The following is a 21778-nucleotide window of genomic DNA, read 5'->3' on the forward strand; positions in this document are numbered from 1 at the left end:
CCTGGCCCAGGTACAGGGGACCTGTCCCAGTCCCAAACCCGACTACCGCCGTGACCCCAGCCCTGCCAGCCAGTGCTCTGAAGTGCATCCAGTTACGCAGACAGAAGTGGGAGACCCAGGAGAGCTCAATTGCCCAGGGCTATGAATGACCCTAAGATCTCCGTGCCCACCCCGCTCCTACCGCATGCGGGCCAGACCTCCCCGGTGCGGCGAGCCACTCACCCACTTCGGTAGCACACGTCACCAGCCACCTCACCATCTCCCGCCGCCGCCAGTTGAGGGTGGACAGGGTCATGCGCATCACCTGTGAGGCAAACTCAGGGTGACCGGCTGCCCCACAGGGCTCCAACGAGGCCACCCAACACAGTGGTGCTTCCCAAAAATCCCTCTGGCCCAGCTGGCTATCGGCTCCCCGGTGCTGCCTCACCTCCACCCAAACCGCAGCGGGCACAGGGACCTCCCAGGGCTGAGCTCCCCTGCTCAGGGCCGCGCAGGGATGAGTTTACTCCTTCCCCAGGAGACCACCTGCTTGGTGGAAGACCGTCACCAGTGCTGCTGCCGCAGCGCGTGGGGCAGAAGGGCCGCTGGCACCCCCAGCGCCATCCCATACCTGGAGCCCCAGCTCCAGCGCCACGTTGAGCAGTGTCGTGTCCGAGTTGCTGTCAGCTGGCGTGGCGATCTTGAACGCATCCTGGGCCAGCTTGAAAATCAAGGAGGAGGAGTGGATGTTCTTCTGGATAGCCTCCAGCACCGTGCGTAGGCGCAGCATGTCCCCTGGGTGCAGGCAAGAACGGTCAGATGGCTCAGCTTCCCCCCACCTTGCCCTCAAGCCCCATCTCCTGCCTGTACCGGGTGGTGAACAGCCACTTCAACATGGTGAGCCCCTCTGGACATGCACATGGAGGGACGCACAGGGAGGCTGGACCAGGCCCTGCAGTCCAACAGCAAAATGGGGCGTCCTCCCCAGGGGGTGACACATCCTACAGCACCCATCCTCGCTCAATATCATCCTCTCACAGAGAGGACAAACAACCCTGAGCAATCCCAGACACGTCCTGGAACATTAGCAGACATCTCCAGGCACCTGGATGTTCTATCCTGGGCTCAAGTTTGACAGCTGTAAAGCAGACTCTTCCCAACAAAGGAGGGGTTTGGGGAGATGCCCAGTGCTGAGTGGCTGCAGAAAGGTCAGTCTTCATTTAGGAAGATTAAAAAGAAGAAGAAAAGCTGTTTGCTGCACACATACTGTCTTGCCCAGTAAGTCCCTTCCCTCTGCAAGGCTAGCAAAGGCTGGGCCAGGGTCACCCAGACTCACTGCAGCTTGGTCCCCGATGTCCCAGGTCAGGCACACAGCTCTCACGGCCGAGACACCCCCAAGGAAAGGGGTTCCTGGCACAAAACCCAGTGATGCTGTGGGTCTCCTGCCACAGGAGGCCAAGGATGCTAGAAGGATACGTGGCATTAGGAGATGGGGCAGGATATTGGAAGAGGGACCCATCAAGGCATATTAGTATCATGATCCTGCATCTGATCTGGCTTGGGAAATCCCTCTGTCAGCCCCTGTGGGACACAGGGTGGGGAGAGGGACCTTTGGCGTGAATGTAGGCCAGAGATGCCAACGTGCCACATCAGGTCCCTCTGCTTTGTTCCAGGTTCCCGTTTCTACTCCCATAGTCATAAACTGAGCAGATGAACCTCATGCAAAGAAAACCAAGTAACGCACAGCAGTATGAAAAACCTAGCACTGCACCTGGGCCCACAGAGACATCTTGGATGACTAATAGCTAAAGATATTGCCTGCCACCCACAGCAGCCGCTTGCATCGCCACCAAAATCCAAGCCTCCCTAAAATGGCTCACGGGGGCGTGGGCGAGAGAGGCTGCGAGGACGCAGGATCACATCAGGACATGCTGCGGCAGGGAACACCCGGGGAAAGGGACAGTGGGAAAAACATATGTAATCCAACAGCCCTAAACCCCTGGCATAAAAACCTCATTCCTATTAAGGGCTGGAAGGGAGAAGAAACTGATAAGCTACCTAACAAGAAGAAACTAAGGTACCAGCTCTCCATCAGGGCACTGCTAGGCAGGGGCAGGACACCATTAGCCCCAGAAAAGCAGCCAAGAGGAGGGCTGGAAGGAGAGCAGAGGCTGCCGAGGTAGCAAGGCTGGAGCTTTCTGATGGCTCCTTTACGTTCCACCTCACCAGGGAAGCGGCACCTTGCCTGTCAGGCTGGCAGCACTGGGGACTGGAGGCTGTTGCAGACCGTGCAGGACAGCAGCGGGCAGCACTAATTGCTCAGCTCACCAGCCGTCGCAGGGCACAAGGCACTCACTGTCCCGGTGGGGTTGGTTTCTGGACAGAGTGATGTTTAATGAAAGGGCCGTGCTCGCCTTCATCGTTGTGCCTGGGTAGGAACTGAGGAGGCCCAGGAGACCAGCAAGGAGGTGTTTTATGAGCCCCCCGCGGCTGGGACCCCATCCCAGCCATCCCCGTCTCCAGCCCTGCTGAAAGCCACATGTGGTTTGGTGCACAGGGAAGTCTTCTCCCTCTACAGCCTGTGCAAGATCATTACCACAGGGCAGGCAGAGACAAAGCAGAGGTAAAAGGATAAGCAGCTTCAAACTAAACCATGGCATGAACCCACGACATGTCTGGCAGGGCTAGCTGCCCTGGCAGCTGATCATGCTGCAGGGCAGGTATGGTCCAGCATCACCCAGGGGCCCTAGCCAGGGTCCGCAGCACTGTGGTTGGCATCCCTGCAGGGTTGCCTGCACCTCCTGCCGGACCACGAGCCTTGAGGCCCTTTGGGACAAGAGCCCCGAAGATCCCGGACTCCGGTGGGCTGCTCCGAGGCCAGCTCACCGTGCCCTACCCATGGCACGCTGTCAGTGGGGCACCCAGTCGGTCTCTGCCAGTGCTCGAGGGAGCAGAAGCAGGAGCCCCCTCTTTTCTCCGGGATAATCCCTTCAATGCTCTTGTGCAGCATTGTCCCATCACCCCTGGTCCTCCCCACCAACCTTTGGCTGCCGTGAGCATGGTGGAGGCCAGCTCGCACTGCTGCGACTCCAGGTGCCCCAGGGTGAACCAGCGTGGGTATCTGCTGGGGACCACCGAGACGAGGTGGTGGGGGTGAGTCACATCACCAGACGGTGCTGTGGTCTCCAGGACGGGCAACCTGAAGGACAAATGGGAGGAGGAAACATCAGACCCCAGCCCAGCTCCGGCTTCACCTCCTCTCCCCAAGGCGCTGGCGAGGCGAGGCAGGGGCTGCCTGCAGGCAGCTGCCCGCAGCACCACCTTTGAAAGCTTCCTGCTGCCATGCACGTGTGGGGGCTCCCGAGGCTGCGTGCTCAACACACGGGCACAGGGATCAATCTCAGACCTACTTGAAAGGAGGAGAATGATCCGTGAAGTGATTTATAAACTTGTAAGGAAAAGCACAAGCCTCAGAAAAAAAAAAAAAAAAAAAAGACAAAATTCCCCCTCCCTCCCCGCTCCTTTCATGTCAGAGCACCCAGCAGAACTCCTGGTTTTATCATCTGGTTCTTCTTAAAATGCCCAGTTATGATCAGAAGCAGCGGCATATATCCCCAGGGCCCTCCGCAGCCAGTTTGGGGTACCTGCTTTTGTGGGGATACCTAAAAGCCTGGAAAACTTGGCGGAGAAGGAAGCCTAAGGAAGGGGAGGAGGAGCCTCACGTTGCCAGTCATGGTGACAAAACCATGTTGGCTCTTAAACCCCTGAGTTAGTGATATCCGCACCAACTTGATGGCCAGCTGAGGTGTGCAGGAGAGAAATTGTGCCCCCGGACATGGAGAGCATCCAACTGTCTCTGCTCTCCTCGCTTGCAGGCTTGGGGTACCCACAGGGAAGCAGAAGCCCAACCTTCCCAGCCTAGGTCAGAGACACCCCAACACAGGGGCTCCCAGCTGGGAGCAGGGGACGGGCAGTAAGAGATGGCGAGGGAGCAACATGCATCCCCAGGGCACTCAGTCCCATTCCTGCTCGGAATGCACTGCAGAGGCCCTTGGCTGCTCTTTTAGGTCTGGCTGTCCTTCTGAGCAGCTCTTCCCAGGACAGGGCGATTTCAAAATTTCCCTCGGCACTGGAGAAAGATGGCCCATTTCACCAAGGAAATGCTGCAAGGAAGATGGTGTCAGAGGGAGAGGGCACTGGGATGCTCTGGGGTTGACAGCTCTTCAAGCATTGACTCATTTGGGAAATTCCAGCCTTTTCAAGACCCATCCAGCTCCCGCCAAAAAACTGCAGTATACGGGCTGATGTCTGAGGTGTGTTACGCACCAAGGAGGGAGATGGGTCAGCTCTCGGCATCAGCCCTGCCCCCAGTCCAGAGCTGGGCTTTAATGGAGAACAGAGTGCGACTGTGCTCTGCGCCCAACTCTGCGACATCCTGGAGCCTGTGGCAAACCTGCCCATCTGTGCCGGGATAACAGCCCTTCCTGCAGGCAGAGAGGGCTGCAGGGTGCCCGAGGCCTGGCAGACAGAAGGCAGATGACAGCACCATGCCTGTCTGGGACCTGCTCCGGCAGAGAACGCCTGTCGCCAGGACAGGCAGGTGGCAGTCCAGCCTGGAGCGAGGGGCTGGGCAGAGGGCTGGACCAGCAGACCTTGTTGAACCCAGGCAAATCCCTACAGATGGGGCCTGTAAACCAGGAATCACCCAAAAGGAGCGCAGGAGTCTCTTTGCACTGCTGCTGTGCCTGGGTGCCCCTACAGGCTGCACAAGATCCCAGGGATGGCAAGCTCCAAGCCTGCCTCTGCTCTCACCCCTGCTCTAGGGTTGCAAAGCATCCTGGCTTCCTGGTGGAGCACAGGAGAGAGGCAAAACAGGGGGAAGAGACAGAATAAAACATGCACCAACCTCATGGCCCGCAAAGCCAGCTTGTATGCCAGGTCTGCATCGTGGGGCAGCAGGGCAGAGAACAGGTATTTGGCAAAGGTGTGCATGGGGACGCTCTCACGGTGGATGACTTCTCCCAAGCCGCTGAAGGGACCACCTAAGCAGAAGCAGAGCCTGTCAGCCGTAATTAGCACAGCAGGATCTGTGGCCAGGGTTTGCACCACCCCAAAGCTTTGAGGATCTGCTCAGCAGCTCCCTGGTGCATTACTCAAGTTGGATCCAGGGCAAAGGGCTGCTCTTTCCTTTTCTAAAAACCCTTTCAGGTCAAAAACCCTCAGAAACTGAGCACCCTTCTCCATAATGCCTCTGACGCAGTCTCACTCCAGGGATGTCAACAAACCCTTGCTTTGCCAGATGATGGGACAGAGCAGTCATCCTACAGACTCAGCACAACACCCACAGAGGAAAAAGCAAGGATGGGGTCAGCCAGGCGTATACTTCGAAAGGGCACCCCAGAGATGTTACCAACACTCAGCAAAGACACAGAAGCCAGCTGGATGGACCAAGCCCCCACCTTCCAGCAGCAAGATGCACTGCTTCCGCAGGGTCTGCACCAGCACCGGGTCCAGCTCCAGGTCCTGCAGCCTGGCGATGATCTGCTCCTCGTTGCGGCACACCTTGTCCTGGGCATAGAGACCTTCAGGCATCACTCTCTGCTGACCCATCCCCATCAGGGCCACCTCTAAGGCTAGGGACAGGTAGGACTCGCCGCTGTCTTGGCTGCCGGTCGCGATGGGCACATGTTGATACACTGGGGGTTTGGAGTCCCCGGCGTCTAGAAGGAGGGGGAGAGATGCAGCGAGGTTAGAAGAGCCTTTCAAGGTGGCAGAACCACAGCAGAGAGAAAAAACTCTCAACTTCAGAAGCAAGACCCACACTTCCCTTGCTGCCTGTCTCCAGTCACCCAGAGATGATGGATAAAAGCTTCCTATGGGAGATGTGGGCTTCACCCTCCTTCCTGCTCTCACTAGGAGAAGCAGGAGACCTGAGACCTGTTCAACAGGGTGCACAGCTGACACCAGAGCCTTCCCGTGGGCCAGCATGCCTTGGCCCAGCTCTGCTAAGCCACTCTCCTGCTCTGCTCTGGCTGCAAACCCTGAAGGCTGGGAAAACTCAGGGCACTAACTCCCCCTCTCCACACTGCAGCTCTGCCCTGGCTGCTCCTGCAAAGGCGGAGAGGAGGGAGATTTGGAGCCCAGGAGTCCCCAGCCCTGCACCCAGGGTCTGCCTGCTGGGCTTGGTTCAGCCGCAGCCCCTGGGAAGGGAGCCAGGAGGAGCGCTCGGTACCTGAAATTTCAAGGCAATTTTCCTCTTCTAATCTACAAGCTTCAGTCAGGGTGAGAAAGAGGCAGCCGATGGGGTTCAGAGGGTGGCCTACCCAGCCCTCCAAGTTGGTGATGGTTGTTGCTCCTCGCTGCAGCAGCTCTGCAAAAAAAGGGAACAGAAAGACATTACGAGTGAGGAATTCAAAGACACATTCTGCACCCAGAGAGGTCTCAGAGACCAAAGGCCTTTTCTTACCCCACAGGCCTGGGACATGGGGACCTCCAGGGCCAGCTCGGGCATGGTAGCTTGCAAGGGCAAGGAACAGCTCAGAGCAGCCACCCCACAGGCTGCCACAGACATCAGAGGGAGCAGACACCCAACAAAAAAAGGTGTCCCCAAGGCCACATAAGATGCAGTGGTTTGTTCTCTGTTGCAGGAGGACACAAGAGGCTGCAGAGTCCCAAGATGGAGTCTATAAAGACAGACCTGCAGCTTATGGACTCATCTGCAATGGTAGCCTGAACATTTCGGAAACACAAGCAGAAATCTCTCTGGAGATGACAAAGACTCCCAGTGAGTCTAAAAGCTCCATCTTTTGATGATCTCAAGCTGGCTGAGCTAGCAAGGCCCAGGAGTCACCAACCACCAGCAGCACTGCAGCAACTGACCCCAGCTTTCTGCCAACTGCAATTGCAAAAGGAGAAACACTGGTTTTGTCTCCTAGTACAATTTACTCAGAGAATGCAACGTGAAGGTAGCACACACAGCCAGTTACTGCAGCTATGCAGACAAGCAGCTCCTCTCTAATGCAGGCATCACCCACCATCGCCTGTGCAATCCTTGCAGGCAACCAGACACGGCAACAGTGGGAACAAGAACACCCCTACTCCAGTAGTCCCAAGACAGCATGTGGGCACCTCTCTGTCCTTAGCAGGTGGGTACCAACGCAGTTTGGCTCAAGCAATCAGATGCATCAGTTTCTCTGATACAGCGCTGCCCACTGTCAACCTCTGCTGGTCTGGATGGGGCAGCACTACTCTCCGAGATGGAGAAGACTTTCTCAACCAGCTGGGACACCCCAGCTAGACCTCACGGGACGCTTCTCCCATAGCTTTACTCATACCTTTTTTCTGATGCTTATAGATTTCCAGCTGCCTTTGCTGCTGCAATCGCAGGGTGTTGATTATGGCAACAGTTAGTCGGAGAGCTTCTCTGGGATAGCCGTGGGAGCGCAGGGCATCCACCCGAGCACAGGCTGTCGGGACATGTTCTGCAAGGCAAGGACAAGCACGGGGGCATGGCTGAGCCAGAGGAGCACAGAAATTCACGGGATGGTACTGATGGGGGTAGAGAACCTGACAGCTTCAGGGCATTTTCCCTTCCCCACACCCCAGCTAAACTCCTGCTTGCTCCATCTTGAATTCATCCCTTTCTCCCTGCTCCTAGCAGGGATGCCTACCAGCAATACTAATGGGATTCCTACCACGTTCAACCCACGGCAGCCACATCAATATCCAAATCCCCACCTCCACAAACCTTATCTAATGGAAGCATTTCCAACACACCATTGCTGCAATATGATGGCTCCAAACACAGGCTGTAACAACCCTGCTGCTCGTTTCTCTAAAATCTGCATGGCTTATGGTGATTTCTCTCATTGCTGTGCATCCAAACAGTTCTTGGCGTCTCATCCAACACCTCTCCCTGCTCTCATGGCACAGGTGATGATACATGGGGTGAGGCTGTGCATCCAGCACTGTGCTGGGACCCTGGCAGATTTGGGGTGATGTTTTGAACTGCTGCCTTAATGCCTCTGTGGAGTGAGCTCTGCAGACAGCCTATCTCTTCTGCAGCTCTCCTACCTTGTGTTTTATGATTAGGAACAGTTGCATGAAACTCCCCCCCAAGACTCGCAGTTGCTTAGGAATTCATCTGCTCCTGCTGCTCATTGCTCACCTGAAATCACAAGCAACTGTGGAGAGGATTATGACTGAGCGAGAAATTAGCAGGAGCAGATGACACAACATGCCGCATAACAAGCAGCGAAAATCCCATTTTCTTGCAAAATGTCCCACCAAAGTTGGGGGGGGGGGGTGTGGAAAGGCAAACACAGAAGATCTAAAATTATGGTAAAGGGATAATATCTATTCTTGGAAGGGCTCTGAAAGCTTTGGAAATGCAGACAACCACCTCCACAAATGGGGTTTCTACATCCCAAAGGTCACCCGCAAGGAATACACGAGGAAGAAGTTCAGAACAAACACATCTGTAAAAAAGCTTCTTGTTGCTCCCTCTGTTCTTTTGCTAAATGGATGAAGTATTCCGCTTCTCCCTGAATTCATCACTGGAAGTTGCTGACAAATCGCACTCCTCTCCCAGCAATGAGTCCCTAAAGGGGTGCCAAGAAAGTGAAAGCGCAAAATCCAAAAATCACAACAAATACATCAGAAAAATAACATGCATCAACCAGCTCGGCCAAAGGGCTCCAGAACCCAGATTATGCTAGGGACAGGGGAGCTGTGGCCACCACGTCCCTGCTAGATGGAGTCCATGGAAGCATTAACCCAGCACCGCTGCCAATGGCTGTACGGGGAGGAGATCTGCTGCCTGCAGCTACACAAAACTCTTCCCAGAGTAGAAATGTCCTCTCCTGCTCCAGCTAAACTAGCAGAGGTGTACCAGCAGCCTTCACATGGACCCTTTTTAATTTATCTCCTGGCCTTAATAGCAACTTATGCCTGCTGCTCCAGAAACCACACCTCTGGGTGATTTTAAATATTCTCTTCCCATTTGGCTGGGTGATGGCAGACCCTGGCTCCTGGAACGGATGACAGTGCAGTGGTGGGTTTTGACCTGTTCCATGTCCATACATTCACCTCTTGGGCTGGAGGGATGAGGCATCCACCCACCTGGAGGTGTGGGAGGCTTGCGTCTCCCATTTTGGGGTCAGTCTGAGGGCTGACAGCCACACCAGGCACACCCCAAGCCCTTCATCTCACTCTTTCTCATCCCAGACATGTATTTGTCAAGGGTCTGCAGATCTGCCCAGGGTCATGATTTTGCAGCAGAGAAGTTGTGTGGGTTGAGGTACGTGGACTAAAGGTCTACAACACCGGAGGGTACTGGGCTTGACTGGTCCAGTATGCCTTAAGCTCATACAATGCTTAATTGTACTGTCTGCTAATTGCCTTTCAGGGAAGACTAAAGAGAGGGTGAGAGCACAAAAGAAAAAATCCACAGGATACAGCTGTGCTTCCCAGACAACTTTCAAGGGACTTTTAAGTGTCCAGTCCTGCTGTACTGGGAACAGTGAGAGCCTGCACTGGGGACAGCCAAACACTGGCAGGATGAAAGAGAACACAAAAAGCCTGATCCAAGCTGCCCAAGGGGAACCCAGACTGTAAAGATGGGGGCCTTGCTATAAGAACTGTGGCTGGGGCGTGGGAGGGCATCAAGTTCTTCTGCTTGCCCTACTCCCCAGGCTAAGGGCCAGGGAGGCACTTTCAATCTAGGATGCAGAAGTTTGCAAGGACCCAGGGTAGCAAAGCTTCTTTGATGCTTTGGGTGGCTCTTCTCCACTAGCAACCCTACCCACCCAGGCCATGCAAGGAGCTGCTGGTTTGGATGCTCACCTAGCCACAGTGGCTGCCCCTGGGAGTTGAAGAGGAGGCTCTCGCCCTCCCGCTGGTAGGAGTGAGACACGTAGAAGTCACTGCTAATGATGCGCTGCAGGTGGCTGTCCTGCCAGTGGAGATCACAGCCCTCGATCGCCCGGGTGAACACAGTTCGTCTGGGCCTGGCCAGCGAGTCTGCAAAGGGAAAAACCGTCAGTGCCTTGGTGGGGCAGGGGCAGCCCATTCCTGCTCCCAGACATGACCTCCCCAGGCAGAGCAATGTCTTTACAATGAGAGCAAAGCCCCACCTGGTCCCACTCCAGTCATTTCCGAGCTGAGCACAGCGGCTCTGGCTCCTGCGCTGCAGCGGATTGCTTTTAGATACCTTTGCTGCCCATCCCATCTCTGATGGAGACTCCTGTCTCCTTAGACGGCATTGCTAAGTAACTTGCTAGAACAGCTGCCCTGACCAGAGAGGTGACAAAAGAGGCAGGGACTGCCCTACCATTAGCTTTCTGATGATAATCCACTGTCACATACGAGGCTGATGCCTTGAAATGTGGCAGTGCATTCCCACCTCTGTGTTGCCCAGCATGCAGGCAGCTGCCAGGGATCAGGGCTAGGCTTCCTCAGCATTGCTACCCTGCAAGCACTACGAGCTCTCCTCTTCTGCTCCGACGCAAAGCCCTGGCTTCACTGAACCATAGCTGCTTAGATCAGCAGCACCTGAAGCTGCGAAGGGAACCGCATGAGCATGTCTCATCCACCTCTAGGCGATGGCGGGAACCATCGCCTTCCAGCAACCTCTGCGGGCTGTGTGAGAGGGCTGGAAGGGAGGAGACAGCATCATCTGCTACCCCACCGCTGCTCTGCAGCGGATGTCTGTGCTCCTCTTCAGAGCTACTCTGTAACTTCACTGACATTTCTGAAGCTATAAAATGCTGGACGAGCATTTCACTCCATCCAGACAGATCAGACAAGTGGTTTGTCGGGAGGAAAAAGCTTGTCTGGAGCAATTCTGCTGTCACTCCAGCCACACCAGATCATGAGGGCCAAACACAGCTGGCAGGCTGCAAAACGGGAAGCCCCAAAGGGGATGCAACACTGAACATTAGGTCCTGCAACCTGCAAGACTGGCGAAGTTAAATGCATTCAAGGGGGGAAAACAAAAGGCACTGCTCAAAGCTGATCCAGGGAGGCTAGATAAACACGCTCCGGAAACGATGGCAACAAGCAATTAGCCTGAATGCTGCAGGCACCCTGAGGCGGAGAGAAATAAAACAGGTGTTCATACGTACAGAACCAAGCCTGCTCACTTTACTAGGAAGGATTTCAGGAATCAGCTGTTCTCCCTTCAGTAATAAAAGAGGCTGGCAACAATCTGCAGCAGTATTTGCACATGCACAAACATTAACCCCAGGACACGTCCAGGATCCGTGCTGCTTTCAGTCCCCTGCTTAGAGAGGCAGGAGCGCGGGGACAAGGGGACGTCCCCGGCATGCGCTTTGGAAACTCCCCGCATGTCTAAAAAAAGTGACCCGCTCAGCCCCGGCAACCTGCCCTGAATGCCGGAGCAAATCCTCAGCGGAGCTGGGAACACCAGAGCGGACTGCCGGGGCTGGTGCAGGACGTGGAGCAAGGCCAGGTTTAAAATCAGCTGCTCCCCGAGGATGCGCCCGGGGAGGTGCGGCGAGTGGCCGGGGCCTGCGGTCCTGCCGTGGCTGGGGCAGGTTGGCAGGACAGCCACGCTCCTGAACTGCTGCTGAGGGACTAATCCCACGCAGAGGAGTGAAGTTTCCTTCATGGCATGGCTGCCGTCCCCCTCTCCTCTTCCCACTTCGGCCACACGTAATACACCAAAGAGCAATTCCAGCGCAGCAGATGGAGGCACAGTAAGAGCAGGAACTTTCAACTAACATCTACTTAAATGAATCGTTCTACAAGCGGCTGGCAGTAGTCTCAGAATCGTGTGCCCTTGTCCTCGTGGGGGACTTTAACTTTCCAGACATCTGCTGGAAATACAACAGAGCAGTGAGTAAACAATCGAGGAGGTTCCTGGAGAGTGTCGAAGATAACTTCCTGACACAGCTGGTGGGTGAGCCAACCAGGGGAGGAGCCTTGCTAGATCTGTTGTTTATGAACAGGGAAGGACTGGTGGGAGGTGCAATGGTCAGAGGCCGTCTTGGGCTTAGCGACCATGAAATGCTAGAATTCTCAATTCTTGGTGAGGCAAGGAAGGTGGTCAGCAAAACCACCACTATGGACTTCCGGAGGGCAAACTTTGGCCTCTTCGAGGCACTGGTTGAGAGAGTCCCTTGGGAGAGAGTCCTGAAGGGCAAAGGGGTCCAGGAGGGATGGACATTCTTTAAGAAGGAAATCTTAATGGCTCAGGACCAGGCTATTCCCATGTGCTGCAAGTCGAACCGCTAAGGAAAACGACTGGCCTGGCTGAACGGGGAGCTTTTGCTAGGAGTCAAGAAAAAAAGGAGAGTTCATCATCTCTGGAGGAAAGGGCGGGCAACTTGGGAGGAGTACAGCGATCTTGTTAGGTCATACAGAGAAAAACTTAGAAAGGCAAAAGCTCAGCTAGAACTAAATCTGGCCACTATTGTAAGGGACAACAAAAAATGTTTTTACAAATATGTTAACAGTAAAAAGAATCCCAAGGAGAATATCTATCCTTTAATGGATACAGAAGGGAACGTAGCAACCACAGATGAGGAAAAGGCCGAGGTACTTAATGCCGCCTTTGCCTCAGTCTTTAATAGCGAGTCCAGTTATCCTCAGGGTACTCCACCCCTTGAGCTGGAAGGTAAGGATGAAGAACAGAACATACCTCCCTTAATCCAGGAGGAAACAGTTAGTGACCTACTACGCCATCTGGACACTCACAGATCTATGGGACCTGATGGGATCCATCCAAGAGTACTGAGGGAACTGGCAGAGGTCCTTGCCAAGCCACCCTCTATCATCTATCAGCGATCCTGGTCAACAGGGGAGGTCCCAGAGGACTGGAGGCTTGCCAGTGTGACGCCCATTTATAAGAAGGGTCGGAGGGAGGACCCGGGGAACTACGGGCCTGTCAGCTTGACCTCGGTACTGGGGAAGATTATGGAACAGTTCATCTTGGGAGCGCTCACATGGCATGTGCAGGACAAATAGGGGATGAGGCCCAGCCAGCATGGGTTTACGAAAGGCAGGTCCTGCTTGACCAACCTGATCTCCTTCTATGACCAGGTGACCCGCCTAGTGGATGAGGGAAAGGCTGTGGGTGTTGTCTACGTCGACTTCAGCAAGGCCTTTGACACTGTCTCTCATGGCATACTCCTTGAGAAGCTGGCGTCTCATGGCTTGGACAAGTGTACTCTTCGCTGGGTGAAAAACTGGCTGGATGGACAAGCCCAGAGGGTTGTGGTGAATGGGGTGAAATCCAGTTGACGGCACGTCACAAGTGGTGTTCCCCACGGCTCGGTGTTGGGCCCCGTTCTGTTTAATATCTTTATGATTCATTAAGATCCAAATCTTAATGATTTGGATGAGGGGATAGAGTGCACCCTCGGCAAGTTCGCAGACGACACCAAGTTGGGACGCAGGGTCGATCTGCTTGAGGGTAGGGAGGCTCTACTGAGAGATCTGGACAGGCTGGATCGTTGGGCCGAGGCCGATTGTATGAGGTTCAAGAAGGCCAAGTGCCGGGTCCTGCACTTCGGTCACGGCAACCTCGTGCAGCGCTACAGGCTTGGGGAAGAGTGGCTGGAAAGCTGCCCGGCAGAAAAGGACCTGGGGGTGCTGGTTGGCAGCCGGCTGAATATGAGCCGGCAGTGTGCCCAGGTGGCCAAGAAGGCCGATGGCATCCTGGCCTGCATCAGAAATAGTGTGGCCAGCAGGAGCAGGGAGGCGATTGTTCCCCTGTACTCGGCACTGGTGAGGCCGCACCTCGAGTCCTGTGTTCAGTTTTGGGCCCCTCACTCCAGGAAAGACATTGAGGTGCTGGAGCGTGTTCAGAGAAGGGCAACCAAGTTGGTGAGGGGCCTGGAGCACAGGTCTCATGAGGAGCGGCTGAGGGAGCTGGGGCTGTTTAGTCTGGAGAAAAGGAGGCTGAGGGGAGACCTGATCGCTCTCTACAACTACCTGAACAGGGGTTGTAGTGAGGTGGGTGCTGGTCTCTTCTGTCAGGTGGCTGGAGATAGGATGAGAGGAAATGGCCTCAAGTTGAGGCAAGGGAGATTTAGGTTAGATATTAGGAAAAATTTTTTTACTGAGAGGGTTGTCAGACATTGGAATAGGCTGCCCAGGGAAGTGGTTGAGTCACCATCCCTGGAGGTATTAAAGCGAGTAGATGGGGTACTTCAGGACATGGTTTAGTGGGCTTGGTTAATGGTTGGACTCGATGATCTTGAAGGTCTTTTCCAACCTAAATGATTCTATGATTCTATACTTCAGGCAAAAGGAAAGGGGAAAAGTGCTTAAATTTAAAGGGATCAAATGCTTTGTCAGGGGTTGAGAACATATTTTAGCACGAAGGAACAATGCCATAACTACATTGCTCCATTTGTGCTCTGCACTTGAACTGCATTGAACATTCCTGGCTAATGACTTATCTACCACCTGAATCAAAGCCCATAAGCAAGGCTCAAGGGCTGGGAAAGGAGCTCTGCATCATCTCCAACTCCTCACTCTCACATTACAGCCAGAGCTTCTGAGCTCAGCTCTGCTCTGATTCAAGCAGCGCTGGTTTTCTGTAAAACTCCATACCCAAACTTGGAGAGACCATAAGGGTCCAAACTCCCCCAAGGTCAAATTGTTTTAAAATGGCCTCTAATTTGATGTTCAAAATACAGGCCACTTCACCCAAGATGTAGCAAAGAGCCAAACATTTCCAAGTGTATCTAAAATCAGAGGCTGTAAAGAGAAATGTTTTGTATTCCTGTGACTCCCAGAGACATCACAAGCAGGTGAATTGAGATCTCTCAACTTTGGGGTGAGTTTTGACCCAGACCCAACCCCTGTGGCCACCGGCTGGATTTCCACTCCTTGCCCGGACTCACCTTGGCTGTGACTGGAGCTCTGTGTAAGCGCATTGGTGATGTTGGGAAGCTCATTACCGTAATTGCCATCTTCCAGGGGACAGACGTCCATCTCGCCCCACTTGCGCAGCTGCCGGAGCCAGCAGGATTTCTCTTCCAGCTTGCAGTGCGGGTTTAAAACCACGCACACCCACAGTGCCCCTAAACAAAGCCAAGAAATCAAGGAGGTGCCACCACCATACCCGCGGGGCAAAGCTCTTCTGCTGCTGCGCTCGTCATTGGAGCCTGCAAGGTTTCATCAGCGTTCATAAACTCATTTCAGCATAATGCACGGACCCAGGAGGGGGATTTAGACAGCTTTTAAATAAAAGTAAAACTCCTCTGTAATGAAGCTAAATTATAATCTCATGAGATGGGGGACAGTGGGGAGGAGGGAAGGAGAGAGCGGTTGTGTATGAATTTGTGAGTGCTTCTGTCTGCCAGGACAAATCTAGTGTTTGAACTACACATCAAAGCATGCTTAAAAACACCCTGGCAAGCTGCAGCGTCTGTATCTCTAAAGACTAACCTGATTTTGATCCTACCCACGTTCCAAGTGCTTTAAAGCCCGCTTCGAATGCTATTTCATCTGCCATTGTTCTTCAAGCCATTTGCATTCAACTATTTAAAAAGGAGATTTGGTGTATTTTCTTCCCCCTTTTTTTTTTCTTTTTTAATCCCCAGTAGCCCCCAGCCTGCAGAGGAACCAGCAGAGAAACCTGGAGCTTGGCTTGATGTCTCGCAGGCAAGAGCCCTCCAAGGGGTAAACCCTCCGCGTCTTGCAAGCAGAGGTGCCCATCAGTAGGATGCCCATGCTGACACCCGCTGGGTCAACCATGGGACCTCACAGACCTGATGATGCTGTCTGGTGTGTGAGAGGCAAACCCAGGCCCAAGGACATCTGTCATCATTAAGATCCAACTCATACTTTCGTAAGACAGGGCTGATACTGGTGCTGCTAGCTGAGCCTTGCTGACTCTCCTGGGTCACTCACTGCTCTGAAAAGGGCTGCAGCAACCCAGATAAGTGCAAAATGGTGAATTCTCCTTTAGCTAATTGCATTTCTGCCCATATTTCCCTGCAAGGCTGCCACGATACAGCATGTCCCCTCCCTTGTGCCTGCCCCATGGGGTGAGATGGCTGCATACTGGCACAGCTGCAGTGTCCTTGGGGATTCCCCCGGGCTGAGCAGCCTGTGCTGCTCCTCTCTCTGCCCGTGTTGGATCCTGCCATGCACAGGGGACAGCTCAGCCTCTCACAGAAACACCCTTCCCCGCCTCTCTTCCATGGGCCCAGCAGAAACCTGGGGCACCTTCCTTCTCCCTGCCCAGCCAGCTGCCCTCCCCCACCTCTCCATCACTCCCAGAGCCAAAGTTCCTATCCCAAAGTGACAGCCAGCGGCAGGACAACATCACCCGATATGGCTCTGCTGCATAGCAAGGGGATTCCTCCACGTGCCCAAACCACCTCCCTCACTCACTGTGTTTCGTGTGGCAGCTCCCCAGCTGCACAGCCACACCATTGAGCCAAACAGCCCCAAGTGAGGCTGTGACTCCGAGACAGGCAGCCAGTCCCTTTTCCAGGCAGTGCAAGGCAAAACCAGGCTAAGCAGCGATGTCCTGACTCCAGTTCCACTCTGGTGTCTCCCCGCTCCTCTGGGTTATAGCTGAACCTTGGTGGTGCTTTTGGGGTGTATCTCCCGGGACCCGTCCTCTGCCAGTTGGGACTTGGGGACGTGTTCGGTTCAAATCATTAATAAGGCATGGAGGCTCTGCACGTCCAGCTCCTCAGAGCGGCTTCGCTCAGCAGGAGAGACGTCACAGCGTCACAACACAGATGGTGGCAGCAGCATCGCATCCAGGAATGGGCATGGGAAAAGCAACTGCAGGCACTGAAGATCAGCAAATATTCAAAGCAGCCCTCGCCTGGTCCAGGTCCATCCACTTCTCGGCTCCACTGCTCCCAGGAAACCCCATCAAAACCTCACTCCTTTCCAATGAATGGGGGGAATAAGACTTTTGAGCTGTAACATTAGTGATTAATGCATGTGCAAGAGAAGAGCTATCTCCTGAGGGGCTTTCGGGGCCCATCCCTCCCAGAGCAGGTCTCTGTCACTTGCTCCCAGGCTCCTGCAGGCTCCACGGGGGCTGCACAGACACAGTGTCTGAAGAAATCAGGTCTCAGCTCCAGAAAATGCATCTTCCTTAAGGCTCTGGTTACTGCCCCTCAGCTGAGCAGTGGGCGCCTGCCTGCTGCCACCCCAAGAGCATAAAACTCCCCACCTCTTCGGGCGGCCACGAGCTAAATCCTGTGCTCAGCTCCTGGTGCTGGGCATCCCAGGACTCTGACTGGTTTCGGGCACCCCCTTCCCACCAGCGCTCCCGCCTGTTGTCGCTGCCCCTCTTCACCCGCTCCAGGGCTTCTGAGGCAAAAAGTGGCCTGCAGCAATTTTGGCTCACACCTCCAACAGCAAGCAGAGTGGCTCGGCTAACCGGTGGTAACAAAGCTCGGTGCCCCCACTCCACTGCCCCCAGGAATGGGATGTGCCCGCTGGATTTTTGGCTCCCACAGCTCTGCTAAGATGCGATCCTCGGAAGCCTCATGACTTTGCAACCTATTTTTGGGAGCCCTCTGAGGCATCCTTTGCCTGCCAAAATGCTGTGTCCCTGGGCTCTCCTGCAGATGGGAAGATGTGGTGGGGAGGTGAGGACAAGAAGGGAAGAGGGATTTGCATCTGTTTTGGCCGCAGTAGTTATCTGGGAGATGGAAAAGAGGGGTTTTCTGAGCCCTATGGTCAAGTGACATCAGCTGACAGCACAAGTTTACTCCTGTGCTGAGCCAAAACGCCACACCGGGTCAGAATCTGTGTCTGTTCACATGCTGCAGAAACCTTCATCTGAACTTTCTGATAGCAGGAGGTTAAGTGGGGAACAAAGCGGCAGATCACGATTAAGCTAAGCCTCTAAACAAAAATGCTTTTTGATGACAGGGCTGGGTGCAGGGACGGGGGGGTCGGAGCCTTCCCAGCCCAGCGGTCCCGGCTGCTGGCCCCAGAGAGCACAGGCACTCCGATCCCGCGCCCAAGTTTCCAAACCATCAAACAAATTCTCCCGTTTCCCACAGGGTCGCTCCCCGGCTTAATCTGCTGAAATTCCCCACTGTAAACAAGTGGCCGAGATAAATAAACCCGTCTCCAGGCAGATTAAGGTCAGGCTGCACTTCAGCTGGTTTTTCGTCTATTTTTTGTAATTAGGCTTTAATCGTAAGTACTAATGCGCCAGGGCAAATACTCCCACGCTGCAGAGCTCTCCATCCAGCAGGTCTTTCCTTTGGCTCCCCAGCAGACGGGGCAATAGATGTTCAGTTGGCAGCACATGCGCAAGCAAATGATGCCCTTTTTATTTTAATTTTTTTTTTTTAAACTCTGAAATCCTGCAAAATCCTTCACATTTTCCCCAGCATAAATCCACAATCTTCTTTAAGACTGATCTTCTTCCAATCCCACGCAAGTCTGTGATGCAGTCTTTGCTAAAATCGATGATTAATTATTAAACTCGTGCCCAAAATAATTTCCGTGAGGCCCATTTTTCTCTTCCACGTGTCAGGGTAACACGGGCTATGCTGGGGCTTCCCGCAGCAGCTGGCAACAGGCCCCTCATCCCTCCCTTTGGCAGCAGTGGTAATGCCGGGCAGCTTTGGCATCTGCAACCCACAGGCAGTTGGACAATGTGCCTTCACCGCCCCACACGCCCCAGCTACCATTACCTGCCCAGTGATGGTTTGGGACATCTCTCCACATTGCTGATGTTCATTACTGGTGAACACCACCAACTTGGTGCAGCTCTTGTCCTTCTGTGCCTCCACCCTTACTTCAGAGGGATGCTCTGTTCCTACAGCAAACACTGCCCAAGGCCAAATCCAAAAGGCTCCTGTAAGCTGAAGGGAATAATCCCTGCTTTGAGTATAGTCCATGCCCATCCTGCCCTGGAGCTGCTTCTTGGACCATCACCATGTCATCGGCAGGGGCTTCTCTTCAGCATGGAGATGCCCAGACTCTCCTGCGTGACATGCCTATGCCACGTTGAGCCGCTCGCTCTGACGTGTGTTGGCTGGCACCACGCTTCACCTGCTGTCACACTGATCCAGCCTTCGTAGGGCCCTGACGTTCCCTACCCACCTTGCCATCTGCTGATGGGGACGTGCTGTCACCTCCTCCCACTCTGCCAACCAAAACTATGTGCACCAACCTGGTCCTTGCATAGTTAAGCCAGGACTGAAACCCAACCATTCCCCCCTCGTGTGTGCAGGAGAGGGAGGGCTCTTGGCTTGGATAGCGGGTTTGAAATCTGGCCAAATAACTGTAATTCTGGGCAAATTGCTTCCTGTGTCCAGGCCTGCCCAGACACCCACCCATCCACGTTTCGCTGATGTGTTTGCCTTGCCTTCTTCCATGCAGAAATTCTGGCTTGGTGGATTTGGCCACCTCTCTAGGATCCTTGCATATCCAACCATCTAGTTGCAGCATCCCAAAATCCTGGAAATATCTTCTTGGCAAGCAAGCACAGATGAGCTCTCCAGAGCTGGCGTGGTTATTTCCATTCAGGGAACTTCACACAGAAGCAAGACATCCCACCCCTGCCCGGCCCTTGTCTGAGCAGTTTGGCCAGCTCACCGGTCTCAAAGCTACGTTTGCATTTTTGGGGCACTTGGTAGGAGGGTCTGTGATCCCAGCTGCGGTTTCAGGTGCTCCAGACCATGGATCACCCTCACCCTTCTTCCAGGTCTACAACATCCTTTTGGTCCCAGCCCATGAGCCCTTGCCCTTACAGAGCAACTCGTACCAGCAGGCTGCAGAGAAGCTCAAACTCACTCATAAAACTATGTCCCAAGTCAAACTAAGATCCCAGATGTGCAGGAGAGCTCAGAACTGCTGGGTTAACTCCACCACACAACCAACCTCCCTGGGCCCACGTCATCTAAATGTTTTATTCTAATGATATTACGGTGTCAGCCAGCTGAGCCGGTGTCTAAGGTGCTTAGCTAGAATTACCCAGAACTGCATTTCCCTTAAAGCCAGGCTCTATACTGGCCATCCTGCCCCCCTCACCCTGGAAACGTGCACCAGAGCAGGCAGAAATCTGTTAGACAGGATGAGACCCGAGAACCTGCCTTTCCCCCTCTGGATCACAGTTCCTCCAGGAACAGCACTTCCACGTCCAGGCTACGTCCAGTCCCTGGGGCTCACCAGCCCTTGTGTCCTCCCTTGCAAAGGCTTCGGGACAGCGCACCAAACACCAGGCTGCTGCAAGTATGGGACCAGCCACACTCTGCACACCCATCATCCTTGACCCCTTTCCAGGAGAGGGGCTTGTTTAAGGTGTTGAACTGTGCAGTTTGGGCTTGATCCAGCTGTCCCACCAGGATTTCCCCAGCAGGGGATAGAGTAAGCTCCTGGCATCTCTCAGGGCCTCTGACCCCAAAAAAGAGCCCCAAAGGCCTCTGTGACAATGTCTGCTGGCCCGGCAGCCCAGGCAACTCTGCTGCTGCTCTCTGCAAGGTGGTGACCCTTACCCAGCTCATCCCAGAGCTGCCGGCACTTCTCCGTTATGCCTGTCCCCTGCTGCCTCCAGAGGGAGAGCCGAGGATCGGCCATGAACTGCTCCGTTATCAACGTCAGCATCCTGGCCCCGTTGGAGTCCCTCATGCGCAGCATCTCCCGGACCTGGAAAGGACAGAGAGAAGGTCTTTGGTGAGACAAACCATGGTCCTTCAGAGGTGTTTAAGACACGGTCACCTCGCTGGCAAACCACAGCTCTCTCAGTCTGGGGGTCCAGACTGTAAATATATACATATATAATATGTATGTATAATATATATAGTCGTACATTACGACACTCATGCAATGGCTGTGACGTGGCTGGTTGGAGTCCAACTGATTAGCAGTCACAGCGTAGGTTGTGAAGAGGACCAAGCAATCAAGAACATGAAAACAAGGCCCTTCTGCAAAGAAAGAGAAGAGCCTGTAGGCTGGTGCCACCTCTCCCATGGTCTCGGTAGGCTCTGCAGGGTTGGCCTTCCCCCCACCATGCTGATGGGGAGATGGGGGAAAGCCCTCCCTTGTGCAGGGATCACGGCAAGCCCATCACGTGGGAGGAAGGGACCTGCCAGGAGAGCGGGTGAGACAACCCAGGCCTGACCCAGAGCCTGGATTACAACCGCCTGCTCTGCGACCGGGCAAGAAGGCACTGGAGCAGAGATTCCCAGCTGTGACGGGCACCCTGCCAGGGCAGCCGGCGAGCTGCCGGCTACGTGACACGCCGAGCGGAGAGGGGAGAGAGCAGCTGGCTCCTCCTCACCTTGGCAAACATGGAGTTGAGCTGCTTCCCCGAGCCGTAGTACCCTCCCTGAGATAGGAACAGCTTCACCTGCTCTCGGACCTGTTCCTCGTCCAAGTGCCAGCAGTTCTCATCGTCGATGCTGGCCCCAGCAGTAGGGTCAGGAGCGCCTAGGGGACGAGGAGGGAGGAGAAAAGAGACAACTGTGTTTATAGCAGCAGGGTCAGCAGTCCCACCAGCAAGAAGTGGACCTACTTCTATTTTATGTGGACCCACCCCTATTTTATCAGCTCATGCAAGGGAAAACCAACCAGGTTCCCAGGCAATGAGCCCCAGCTGGCAGCATTATGCTCTCCTTCCATGGTGGTGGCAACAGCCGTTAGGAGGGATCCTGACCACAGGGCTAATGCCTAGCCCCTCTCCCTCTGCACCCCACGTGAAGTGAGGCTGAGGAAGAGCTGGGACCTGCTTTCCTTCAAAGCCCCGGGGGTGCAGGCAGTGCAGCTGCAGAGCCCAGAGCGCTCCCTGGCTCCAGAGAACCCCCCGGGGTGCTCCTCCTCCTGCTCCACATCA

The 21778-nt window shown here is 54.4% G+C and overlaps 1 protein-coding gene across 1 annotated transcript in view; it reads right to left on the reverse strand.

The window, feature by feature from the left end:
* Positions 1–21778, reverse strand: part of ZSWIM5 (zinc finger SWIM-type containing 5) — a 104134-nt gene that overhangs the window by 2691 nt on the left and 79665 nt on the right. The window contains 11 exon segments of the mRNA XM_030033698.1: positions 223–304; positions 611–774; positions 3021–3178; positions 4886–5021; positions 5439–5699; positions 6212–6349; positions 7314–7460; positions 9823–9999; positions 14853–15032; positions 20442–20592; positions 21227–21375. Coding sequence (XP_029889558.1) covers positions 223–304; positions 611–774; positions 3021–3178; positions 4886–5021; positions 5439–5699; positions 6212–6349; positions 7314–7460; positions 9823–9999; positions 14853–15032; positions 20442–20592; positions 21227–21375 — 1743 coding nt within the window.

This window comes from Aquila chrysaetos, chromosome 12 (assembly GCF_900496995.4).
Source record: "Aquila chrysaetos chrysaetos chromosome 12, bAquChr1.4, whole genome shotgun sequence".
Lineage (NCBI taxonomy): Eukaryota > Metazoa > Chordata > Aves > Accipitriformes > Accipitridae > Aquila > Aquila chrysaetos.